At 43.9% G+C, this 10,848-nt stretch overlaps 1 protein-coding gene across 3 annotated transcripts in view; it reads left to right on the top strand.

Moving 5' to 3' along the window:
- The first annotated feature begins 10,073 nt into the window (after positions 1 to 10,073).
- The window catches only part of LOC119464450 (uncharacterized), a 37,522-nt gene continuing 36,747 nt past the window's right edge, over positions 10,074 to 10,848 (top strand). For all 3 annotated transcript variants that reach the window (XM_037725431.2, XM_037725433.2, XM_037725429.2), the window contains exon 1: positions 10,074 to 10,560. In XM_037725431.2, the coding sequence (XP_037581359.1) occupies positions 10,226 to 10,560 (335 nt within the window). In that variant the 5' untranslated portion in view covers positions 10,074 to 10,225. The remainder of the gene's footprint in view (positions 10,561 to 10,848) is intronic.

Genomic DNA, 10,848 nt, shown 5'->3' with positions numbered 1-10,848 from the left:
TCGTCTCACCCGCTGATGCTTAAAAGGTGACGTGGGGATGTAATCGTAACTAACTTTTGACGATCGACGTCTTCAAAGTAATCTAGGACGGAAAGGACGCAAATGTCAGCAGAGGCAACCGTGATAAAGAGCCTGTAAGTGACCAAGAACATACACGGCTGGAAGGAGATAGCGGCATTCAGTGATCTGCAACATTATTTTGCGTATCTCCGTATCTCCTGTATGTCACCACGGAGCATGCCGTCAACCTCGGGGCAATAAGGTTGGCTACAGTCGCACACTCTGTCAGGAAAAGTTCGCAAAAAAAATTGGCTACTTATTCCACAACTCTAAATTCATGTTAAGGAATGTTTTTTTTCTTTTCTTGAAAGTGCTCAGCCTGCTCTATTCTGAGCGGTATGGTGCTCGACCTTTACAACGAAGTGACTTGTATAACGAAAGATTTTGGAAGTCCATAGCTTTTCGCTATAAAGGCATTTGACTGTAATCGCTTTTTGTTGTACTGCCAGTGGCGGCGTTGTGTTTAGTCACGCTGACATGGTCAGATATAGTATGAACGTTCGAATATTAAAAAGGGCGATTCGAATGGAATATGAATATTCCGGAGAAATGACATTAAATCGAACATTTAAATTTCTAAACAAACCGATACACAGTGAAGTTTTTATTTTATTGTTGGCAGACAAACACCGCAGAAAAGAGAGGCCAATTTGCATTATTTGGCACATGCATGTAACGTCGTTCCCTACTGGACGTGCTGTCAGCTGAGGAGCTTGCAAATGAGAAACAGCTGCTTGCGGTCATCTGGTGCAGTGCGACAACGACAGTAATGAAACGAGCAAACAGCGCCACACCAGATGCGCGTGGAGTTGTCTTCGCTGAAGCAGATCGAGAAGTGTGATACTACGACACAGCACATTGTTTTAAAGGGATGCAAACATATGGCAACACTGCTTTGGCTAAATTGCGACTAAAAACATAACATATAGGCTACCTAAACGCAAGTCATTCTTATTGAATGATGGGAAATATTGAGTTGAAGAGCAACCCGTCATTGAAACATCACCCAGGAACTGGTGCCTCTTGGAAATAACCACGGCTATCCAGTTGCAGAATCAGAACAGTCCTCATTTATATCGGTCTCTTTGTTTCGAGACTCATCTTCCTCTTTATTCGTCTTAATTATCTCTAATAGGTGTTGTTATTCTTTATATGCCCGAAAAAGAAACTATTCAACAATTTCAATAAAATAATTCTCGAGTCGAATAGCGGAGCATATTTCACTATTGTGTTCGAATGCTGAATGTTCACACAATCTTTATTGTTAGTGGAGAGATTGTTTAGAGTGAACGTTATACAGAAGGCAGGACATCATCATCATCATCATCATCATCATCATCATTATCAGACTATTTTTATGTCCACTGCAGGACGAAGGCCTATCACCCAGCGATCTCCAGTTACCACTGTCTTGCGCTAGCTAATTCCAACTTGCGCCAGCACATTTCCCAATTTCATCACCCCACCTAATTTTGTGCCGTCCTCGACTGCGCTTCCCTTACGTTGACACCCATTCTGTAACTCTATTGGCCCAACGGGCATTTGGCGCATTTGTTACTGCATTGTCAAGAAGATGCGTGCTCACCTTGTCTTAGAAGCACCGACATATTGTTTAGGCAGAGAAATCAAACCGCGAGAGAAATTGTGGAAGCTCACTGGATTGAAAAACTAAAAATGAAAATGCATCAGTCATCCTTCTGTTTCATTGTTAGATAAACAGAATTCGCTTCTGTCATCACATTTTTAACGCGTTTTCGGCTTAAGTGCTTGTTTTATGCGCATTGCTGTTTTTATGTTGACCAGGTAGCGCTTATCCGTGGCATTTTTATCACAAGTCTTGTTATATGCGCTATTGACGTGCTCTGTTGACTGGACCGCGCAGATCTGTGGGTTTTCAAGCAGGCGGTTCCAAGGTAAATATACCTGGTAGCGAAGCTTCCATAGGAGCCCATACGTTCAAAACATGGTTGCTTACCTGCGGTTCATGGGGCTTAGCGCCATCTGTGTGAGGAGGGAACACTTCCGGCGGAAGAAAAAATTCTTTGACGTCATATCCGCCAAAAACAGAAGTGACGTCATTTTGTTCTCATAAGCGCGAAATTTGTTTTCGGAGGCCTGCCATTAGAGCTGTATATTCAAATGCCCCGCCATTCGACTTCATGGGCGTTCCGAGTTTTCAGCGCGAAAAGCGATGCCAGAAAAGATCAGCCGTACGGGTGTCGAAATCGCATCGCTGCACAGAACATACTTTCTTTGGAGGCCGACGAACACTTTGGGCGTAGATTGCGTAGAGTGCTCGTCCTTTCGTCGGACGCCAAGCCCGTCGGCCAGCGCTGTTGTACGAAAACAACTAAAGTAAACAAGTATCTGGCGGTCGCAACTCCCTACTTTTGACTGCACAGGTTAAGAAACAATAAAACTACCCGCGTCACCTAATTCAGACAAACGTCGACATGCAAAACAACACAACATGTGAGGGGGGCGTATTGTAACAGGCGAACTTTACGCACGCGCCTTTCCACGCACTCCAAGAGTTGCATGGCATTGCAAGTGACAGCGGCGTCAACGCCCGCCGCTATCGATGGGCGCTCTCACGGTGGGCCCTGAAAAAAGGTATTTATTGTTAATGATCTAGTAAAATACAGTTGTATCTTTTCTCGCCATGCATATATAAAATGAATTAGGAATTTTGTTTTCGTTGAATGAATGTAACTGCGTCTCGCTTTAATTTAAAAACGCTTTTTTTTCTTTCCCAGTGTTTATTCCCTCCAAACATAGTCGCGCTTCAATCGCTGCTCCCATAACCACCCTTGCTGATGTCGGTGACAATTGGTTCTGAACCGCTTTTCGCCCGAAGCTTCGCGACCTATGTGGATCGACCTTGGCGGTTCTTCTAAAATAAAACTAGTTGTTAGAAAGCGCTCGTCCTTGTGTTGCTCCTTTTCTTCGTCCCTGTTTGTTTTGCGCACAAAAAGTTTTTTCTCTAAAAATATAGCAATTTTCTACTTTCCTTGTGGAGAAACAAGGTAGCTGTGGAATTTTTTTTTAGATACTTCCTAAGAAATTAACCTATGCCTGGTGTACTCCTTGATTACACAATGTACCCATGACTGCTAGTATCTCTACTGAATGAAATGCCTTTTCTTGCAGGCCTTTTCATGCGAAGGAAGGACAGAGTCTCCTATGTATAGGAGGCTATGAAAAGGGTAAGTCGATACGAATTTAAGAAGACCGTTCTAAAACCAAAGCAACGTCAAAACCGTTGCAGTTTAGCTCTCCATAAGAAACAGTGGCGCGATAGCTAGAGCATTATTACGTGCAGGAATCAAATACGGCACGAAATAATGAGCGTTATAGAACTTCTAATTATTATCACCATTGGTAATGAAAGCTTGATTTACTCCTAGAAATCAATTTAAATGTTGAGTTACACGGTGTAAACGCAAGTAATTTCTCTGTAAAAACGAAGCTTTAGCTCGGAGGCTTCTATGCGTCATTGGTAATTGAAAGCTTGATTTACTCCTAGAAATCAATTTAAATATTGAGTTACACGGTGTAAACGCAAGTAATTTGTCTGTAAAAAGGAAGCTTTAGCTCGGAGGCTTCTATCAAAATACATGGGAAAGGAGAAATCGTTGCTGTCGGCAACCAGAGCACCACATTTGATGAGGTTTGTTGCACTTAAAAGAAAAAGTTAGAATCTAGGGAATGCTGGCGGCGCATTTCGATTTAGGTAGTCGATGTTAAAAAAAAAATGGGCAAGAATCGCAAATTTTCAGAAAACGAAACTATCAAGTTAACAACTCTGTAACTTCGCAATTAAAAATATATCAGAATTTTGTAAATTGCACCTAATAGCACATCTCACGCTAACAATATTGAGATATTATACATGGCTCTAACGTTAACCACTAATTGTGAGTAAAACGTTTGCAAAACCTTTGTAAACTGTATAACAAATTCGCGTAAGATATAAATTGACATGTCAAATTTGTCTGCTTTGGATGCTGTAATTGATGAAGTTTACAGAACTGCGATATCTGCTCTTGGTGCAGAGCTACAAATTCTAAAATTCGTGCTTCTATTTCTTTAAAATCTGACAATATTTTAAAATTACCTTTAAAAATTTCAGGGCATAAATAGAAATTCTACTTCTAGCAGTCACTATAATTTACCCTCTGTCTCCAGTGCAATAAATTTGATCAAAATCGTCCGAGTGATTATCTCAGAAAAGCGTTTCTGCGTTTTACATGTATTTGAATAGGTGGTAAAGCTTCCTCCGAAGTTTCTCTGATTACGCGGTCGGTGCTCTCAATGGCATTGGGGGCGGGGGGGGGGGGGGGGGGAGGGGGTATTTTACATCACGCCACATAGAATAGCATCCATGGAGGAATGAAAACTTTCAAAGGCAGCCTTACTCAACTAACTCAAAGTCAGAATAGTCAGTCCTACCCGCGGTCATGTGAAGTCTAGTGTCTTCAATAATTCAGAAACTGTAGTGTTCACGGAATCGCAATTTTAAGGATTAAAGAATCACGAGCTTCGATTTTCATTAGAAGCTCACGCCCATCGTAATAAATTTAAAACACGCATTTTAGCTTTTCAAACTTTAGCACTCTCCTCTTAGTATTCAGTGAACCGGCCGTGACTCCCGTAGAAGTGTACTAGAATATGGTCGAGTGGGACGGGCGGCTTGGGCGGCGCATGCTTTGCGGTGAGGCTAGAGTGTACTAGAATATGGTCGAGTGGGACGAGCGGCTGGGGCGGTGCATGCTTTGCAGTGAGGCGCCCGACGTGGAAAAATATTGGGGCGGCGCTGCGGTCGAAGTGGATTGGGCCGCATCAAGGTCGCGCCGTTGGAAACTGCTGGCGATACTGCTCGGCAGGGTCATTCGTACTACTTCGCGCGCTGGTATTTGCGTTCAGACCGCTCAAATGGGGTTCATAATTGCATATGACATCTATTTATGCCTTAAGAATAAACTACTTTCTTTCTCTTCTTTATTTATTTTTTATTATTTTTAATACCGCTCGGTCATTGCGCGTGCATTGCGGCCGCAGTGTCGGCTTTCATTCTACTATGTTATTGCACGGTTCCCTTCGGAGAAAAAATATTTTTCTCGTTCTTCAAGCAGCATGTATCTCCCGTGTGTATTGTTGCGCATAAAGTTTTTCATCAGTAGGTCCTGCGAAACGCAGAAGGAGAAACATATGCAACCTTCCTGCTTGCCGCTTCAAACAAATAAAACATAACTGCCCCATCCGGCGCCTTGTCGTCCGATTTACGGGAAGTATTGTTATAGAAAAAAAAAAGTTGCAGCGCAACATTTCATTCCAATTTCTGCCTTTCTCGCGTAACAGAATGCGGAGTAATTGGTACGGGGTCATTTATTGCAGCCTGACCTCGAGCGGCGAAAACGGTTTTAGTTAATTAAATCAAATCAAAGGGGAATTTTATTAGACGATAATATAAAAAATGCGTACAAAGATATTTGGTCCCATGGCCTAAAACAGCCATTCTATATGCTAATCTTTGGCCGTAAACCGTACGTGGAATTTTTTTCCCAGTCGATACTTCAAAAAAGGAAAAGAAAAAGAAAAGAAAGCCTTCGCGGTAGCCTAATTAGTGCCTATATCGTGGATACGGCGTTGCGCTACTAATTCTGGAGCTCGCGCGTTCAATCCAGGTCGCGGAATTCGATGGGAACGAAATCGAATAAGACTCGTGTACTTCTATTAGGTGCGCGTTAAAGAACCCCAGGTGGCAGAAACTAAACCGGGTGCCTCATAATCATATCGTGGTTTTGCCACGTAAAACCCAAGAATTAGCTTATATTAAAAAAAGGAAAAGAAAAAAGCAGGTGGCTGCGTTATTCGGCTTATTTCTGGGGGTGTAAACAACATAAATTATTCCCGAGTCTGATTTCCGAGAAAAACATGTTACGCTTATCCTATATTTCATGCGGGAATGTAATGCCGTTCCCAAATGTATGACCGCTCAACTCTGCAGCTTGTATATTATAAACGGCTGCGTTCAGTTATCGGGTGCACTATCGTAACGACCATAATGAAACAATTAAAGGAACGCATGTCTCACATACACGTAGATATATGTGCAGATCTGCTGCGTTCGTTGAAGAAGATAAGTGTGGTACCACATGGGGCACTCAGTTTTAATGGGTTGCAAACATGGTGAGACTGTCAAAAATTCTTGTCTGAATCAAGTTAGCAGATTTATAGGCTGCCCCAAAACGCAGGACTTATTAAGCATTATTAAGTATTATTAAGCAGGACTTATTAACACCCGTCCATTAATTCTCTCAGGAACTGCGCCTCTGCGCACAGCCACGACTCTCCGGCAGCAAAATCATTCGGAATAACAGTCCTCATTTGCATGCAGTCACTCACCTTTGAGATTTCAATAGTGCTGCTATGCGTTGCATTCGAACGGAAATGACTAATCGGCGTCGTACAGTATATCAATAACACTTGCACACACACACACACACACACACACACACACACACACACACACACACACACACACACATATATATATATATATATATATATATATATATAGGAAAATCAGAAGCACAACTTCGCGGTTATCTTAGGTTTAATATTTTCCCAACAGTTTCGGTCGGTGGACCGACCTTTTTCAAGGGATACAGGAAAATCTTGCAACAGTCTTTTTATATCTTCAGGCAGAGAAAGAAGGCGCCAAAAAAAAAGGGTGAGAAAGGAGAGATAGAGAGATATATGACAAAGTTGAACATGCAAAAAAAGAAAAAAAAAGAAAAAAAAGGGGGAGGGAGAGTTAAAAGGACACCAAGACCTGGTCGTGCCTGACAAAGCAAAGGGCAAGGTCATTGTTAAGCGAGTTTCACATGCACAATTGACGGACACGCCTGTCATGTTTAAAAAAAAAAGAAGAAGAGAGAGAGAGAGAGAGTTAAAGGAACGACACCAAGACCTGGTGGTGCTAGACGAAGCTTAGGGCAAGGTCGCTGTTAAGTGTCTTACACATGCACAATTGGCGGACACGCCTGTCATGTTAAGTTGAGCATGCAAAAAAAAAAGGGGGGGAGGGAGAGTTAAAAGAAGGACACCAAGACCTGGTCGTGCCTGACAAAGCAAAGGGCAAGGTCATTGTTAAGCGAGTTTCACATGCACAATTGACGGACACGCCTGTCATGTTTAAAAAAAAAAAAAAAAGAAGAGAGAGAGAGTTAAAGGAACGACACCAAGACCTGGTGGTGCCAGACGAAGCTTAGGGCAAGGTCGCTATTAAGTGTCTTACACATGCACAATTGGCGGACACGCCTGTCATGTTAAGTTGAGCATGCAAAAAAAAAAAGGGGGAGGGAGAGTTAAAAGAAGGACACCAAGACCTGGTCGTGCCTGACAAAGCAAAGGGCAAGGTCATTGTTAAGCGAGTTTCACATGCACAATTGACGGACACGCCTGTCATGTTAAAAAAAAAAGAAGAAGAGAGAGAGAGAGAGAGTTAAAGGAACGACACCAAGACCTGGTGGTGCCAGACGAAGCTTAGGGCAAGGTCGCTGTTAAGTGTCTTACACATGCACAATTGGCGGACACGCCTGTCATGTTAAGTTGAGCATGCAAAAAAAAAAAAAAAGAGGGAGAGTTAAAGGCAAGAGAGTTAAAGGAAAGACACCAAGACCTGGTCGTGCCAGACAAAGTATAGGGCGAAAGACGAGAAACACGAAAGAAGAAGAAATAACCTGCAAATGTAGTAACAGCGTGGCGAATTCAGCATGAAATTGAAAAGCAAGGGCAAAACACGAGAAACACGAAATCAGAAGAAGCAGCCTGCAAATATGACAGTAACAGCGTGGCGAAATCAGCATGAAGTTGAAATTGAAAAGTAAGGGCAAAACACGAGAAACACGAGACAAGAAGAAATAACCTGCAAATATCATAGTAACAGCGTGGCAAAATAAGCATGAAATTAAAAAGCAAGGCACAATAATGTGGGTGGTTCGGTCCGCTCCCCACTGGGGTAGTGGGCATTCTTTCGACATCACACACGTGTTCGGCTTGCCTATGCGGGGATTAAGTTCTGATTTTAGCTAATTTAACTTATGGACAAAGAAACGAGAGGTTTCCCATGTGTTCATTTATGCCGTGCGTGATTGTTCTAAATTTGTGGATAAAATATGACTCTCTTTGTTCCCGTTCACGAGAAGAGCGGAAGCCTGACTGGAGAAGAGTGACACGTATTTTATCAAATGAATGCTCAGGCAGACTGATATGTTTTGAGAATGGGAGATGTGGTAGTGCGCGGGTGTGAGCTCTGTGGTTGTTTAGACGGAGTCTGAACGCGGTTCCAGTCTGGCCTATGTACTGTTGGTCGCAGACTTCACAATGGAGCATGTAGATCACATTGCTGCTGTCACAATTTAGAGGTTCCTTAATTTTGAATGCGAAATCAGAGGAAGTAGCCTTAGCAAGACAGGTTGAAGTCATGTGCTTACAGACCTTGCAGCGCGGTTTACCACAAGGTCTGCAGCCTGATTCTATGTTTTGAACCGTTGTTGTCCTAGCTCTGACGAGGATATCTCTTAGATTTCTTCCCCGGCGATAGACAACTCGGGGTGGCTCTGTGAAAATTGAAGACAAACGTGTGCTCTGCTGAATGATATTAAAGTGTTTGGCTAGGATGTTGTTCACGTGCGGTAATGTAGATGAGTAGGTGAGGATAAGGTTGGTTGGTTTTTCGGATGGCGGGGCTTTGAGCCAGTCAAAATTTCATTTCTGTCTAAGGCTTGTGCTCGGCTTATAGCATCATCAACAATACGTTCCGTGTAGTGCTTTGCCACCAGGGCCGTTCTGAGTTCCTTTGCATGACATTGGAAGTCTTTCTCGTCAGAGCAGATGCGGCGGTATCGGTGGGCCTGTGAATATATATATATATATATATTGTGAGACAAGGTTTAGGCAGTCAGACTCTCATTTATTCTCCCGAGCGAGAGCCCCGCTACCAGGCCCCAAAACAAAACGGTGATGATGAGAATGTACAGATGAGAATATGAAGCGTATGAATAGTGCTCACACTATATATATATATATATATATATATATATATATATATATATAGATGGTTTTGCCTGCTATGAATATTATTTCTGTGAATGAGAGTTTTACTTCCAGTATTCACTAATAAGAGTGTTTGTTTGCTGCAAACACGTGCGCTTATTCCGGCGGTCGGGAGTTCTCACATTTTTTCCGCTGGATATATATATCGCAAATAAATATGTCTATGTAGCCTTTGATTGAATTACCTAGACATACATTGGTCATTCTTCGCGCCACGTACGCAGTTAATAAACCTCGTTTATTTCACTCTAGTATTGTTTTCTTCGATCATTGTCCCTGATCAATATCCACCAACAAGAGCGTGTAAAATGACACGATACCAATAATAAAATTTTCTTACGTAGCCTTCATGGTGCGGAGATACCAGTTACTTTTAGAGGACAGTGGTAAAAACAGCAGTTCACCTGGCTAAAACTACATTTGGAATTGGCCGTCAAGAGTCATGGGCGCACCGAAGCAACTAAACCATTAAAAAATGTACTGCACCAAGGTTCTGCGAGAAAAACTGGGCGTACGCCAGCGTCCGCGTAGCGACCGCGCGCTCGCTAGCAGAAGACGCGCTTGACAACGAAAGCAAAATTGAAGACGTCGCGTTGTATATTCTATGCCTCAAATATATATGTTTGGCAAAATGGTGTAAACATAAAGTTGTAGTTGAAATAAAGTGCTATTTTAAGAGCGTACTATGCGCAATCGGCCTCGGCGCCCGCAGCGAAAGTACGTTGAATATGCCGCGGAGAGCGTCTCCGCCCCAATCCAGTTCGCTCGCAGCGCCCTCGCACTATTTTTCCACACGCGGCGCCTTAGCGGCAGAGCGCCGCTCGGCCCACTCAACCATTTTCTAGTACACTCTAGCGTCAAACGGCAGACAAGCCAACTCAGCTCCGTTCCAATCCAATCCGCTGTCAGCTGTCATGGCATCTCTCGCCAAGCTGTCGGGGTTGCTCAGGCGGTTCATCCGTGTTTACATTGCGTGATTCTCGTCGATCGCGCTGGCCGTCGTGTTCGCCGCAGAGCCGGCGAAAGCGTCGACGCTTCGACAATGCCCGAATGGAGTGTCACCGGCTGGCGCGCCACGCACGTCGTCGCTTACGTGCTGGCGATGGCGACCTCCATCGCTGCGCTGGTCTGTTATCGCAACATGAACGCCAGGCTTCATACCACGGTGGACAAGTGCCTGCTCTTCACGAAGCCCTGGATCGATGTTGACGCATCGAGCGGCAAGTGCCAGATCGACTACACTCGCATCGAGTGGAGCAGCGACAAGCTGTGCAACTACGTGACCTTCGCGCTGCTCGCTTCGTTCGTGTACAGCATCGTCGCCGTGTGGTTTTTCGTCATGTGCGCGCCAAGCCGCGGGTCGCAGCTGAATGAGAGGTGAGTTACGTACGAGTCGGTAAGCTCGTGCGTGGGCCCGACGCGACGGTCAACGCATAACCATGGTCAAGGACGTAGCAAGAAAAACTCGGGCGCTGGGTCGCGCAGCGAAAGCTTATTTTGCGAGGGGCGGAATAAGTAGGTTATCCACGACAAAAATATATCGAACTAACTAAAACATAGAAAACACCGGATGCAGCTGTGCAAAGAGTAAATCCTCCTTCGATGCCATTATGGTCTGGGTTGGGCCTGCCGAGGTTTTAACCGACTTCCGGCGTTGTCGCTATC

This window comes from Dermacentor silvarum, chromosome 9 (genome assembly GCF_013339745.2).
Source record: "Dermacentor silvarum isolate Dsil-2018 chromosome 9, BIME_Dsil_1.4, whole genome shotgun sequence".
Lineage (NCBI taxonomy): Eukaryota > Metazoa > Arthropoda > Arachnida > Ixodida > Ixodidae > Dermacentor > Dermacentor silvarum.
Note: the sequence above shows the minus strand (reverse complement) of the source record. Positions and strands in the feature narration are given on the sequence as shown.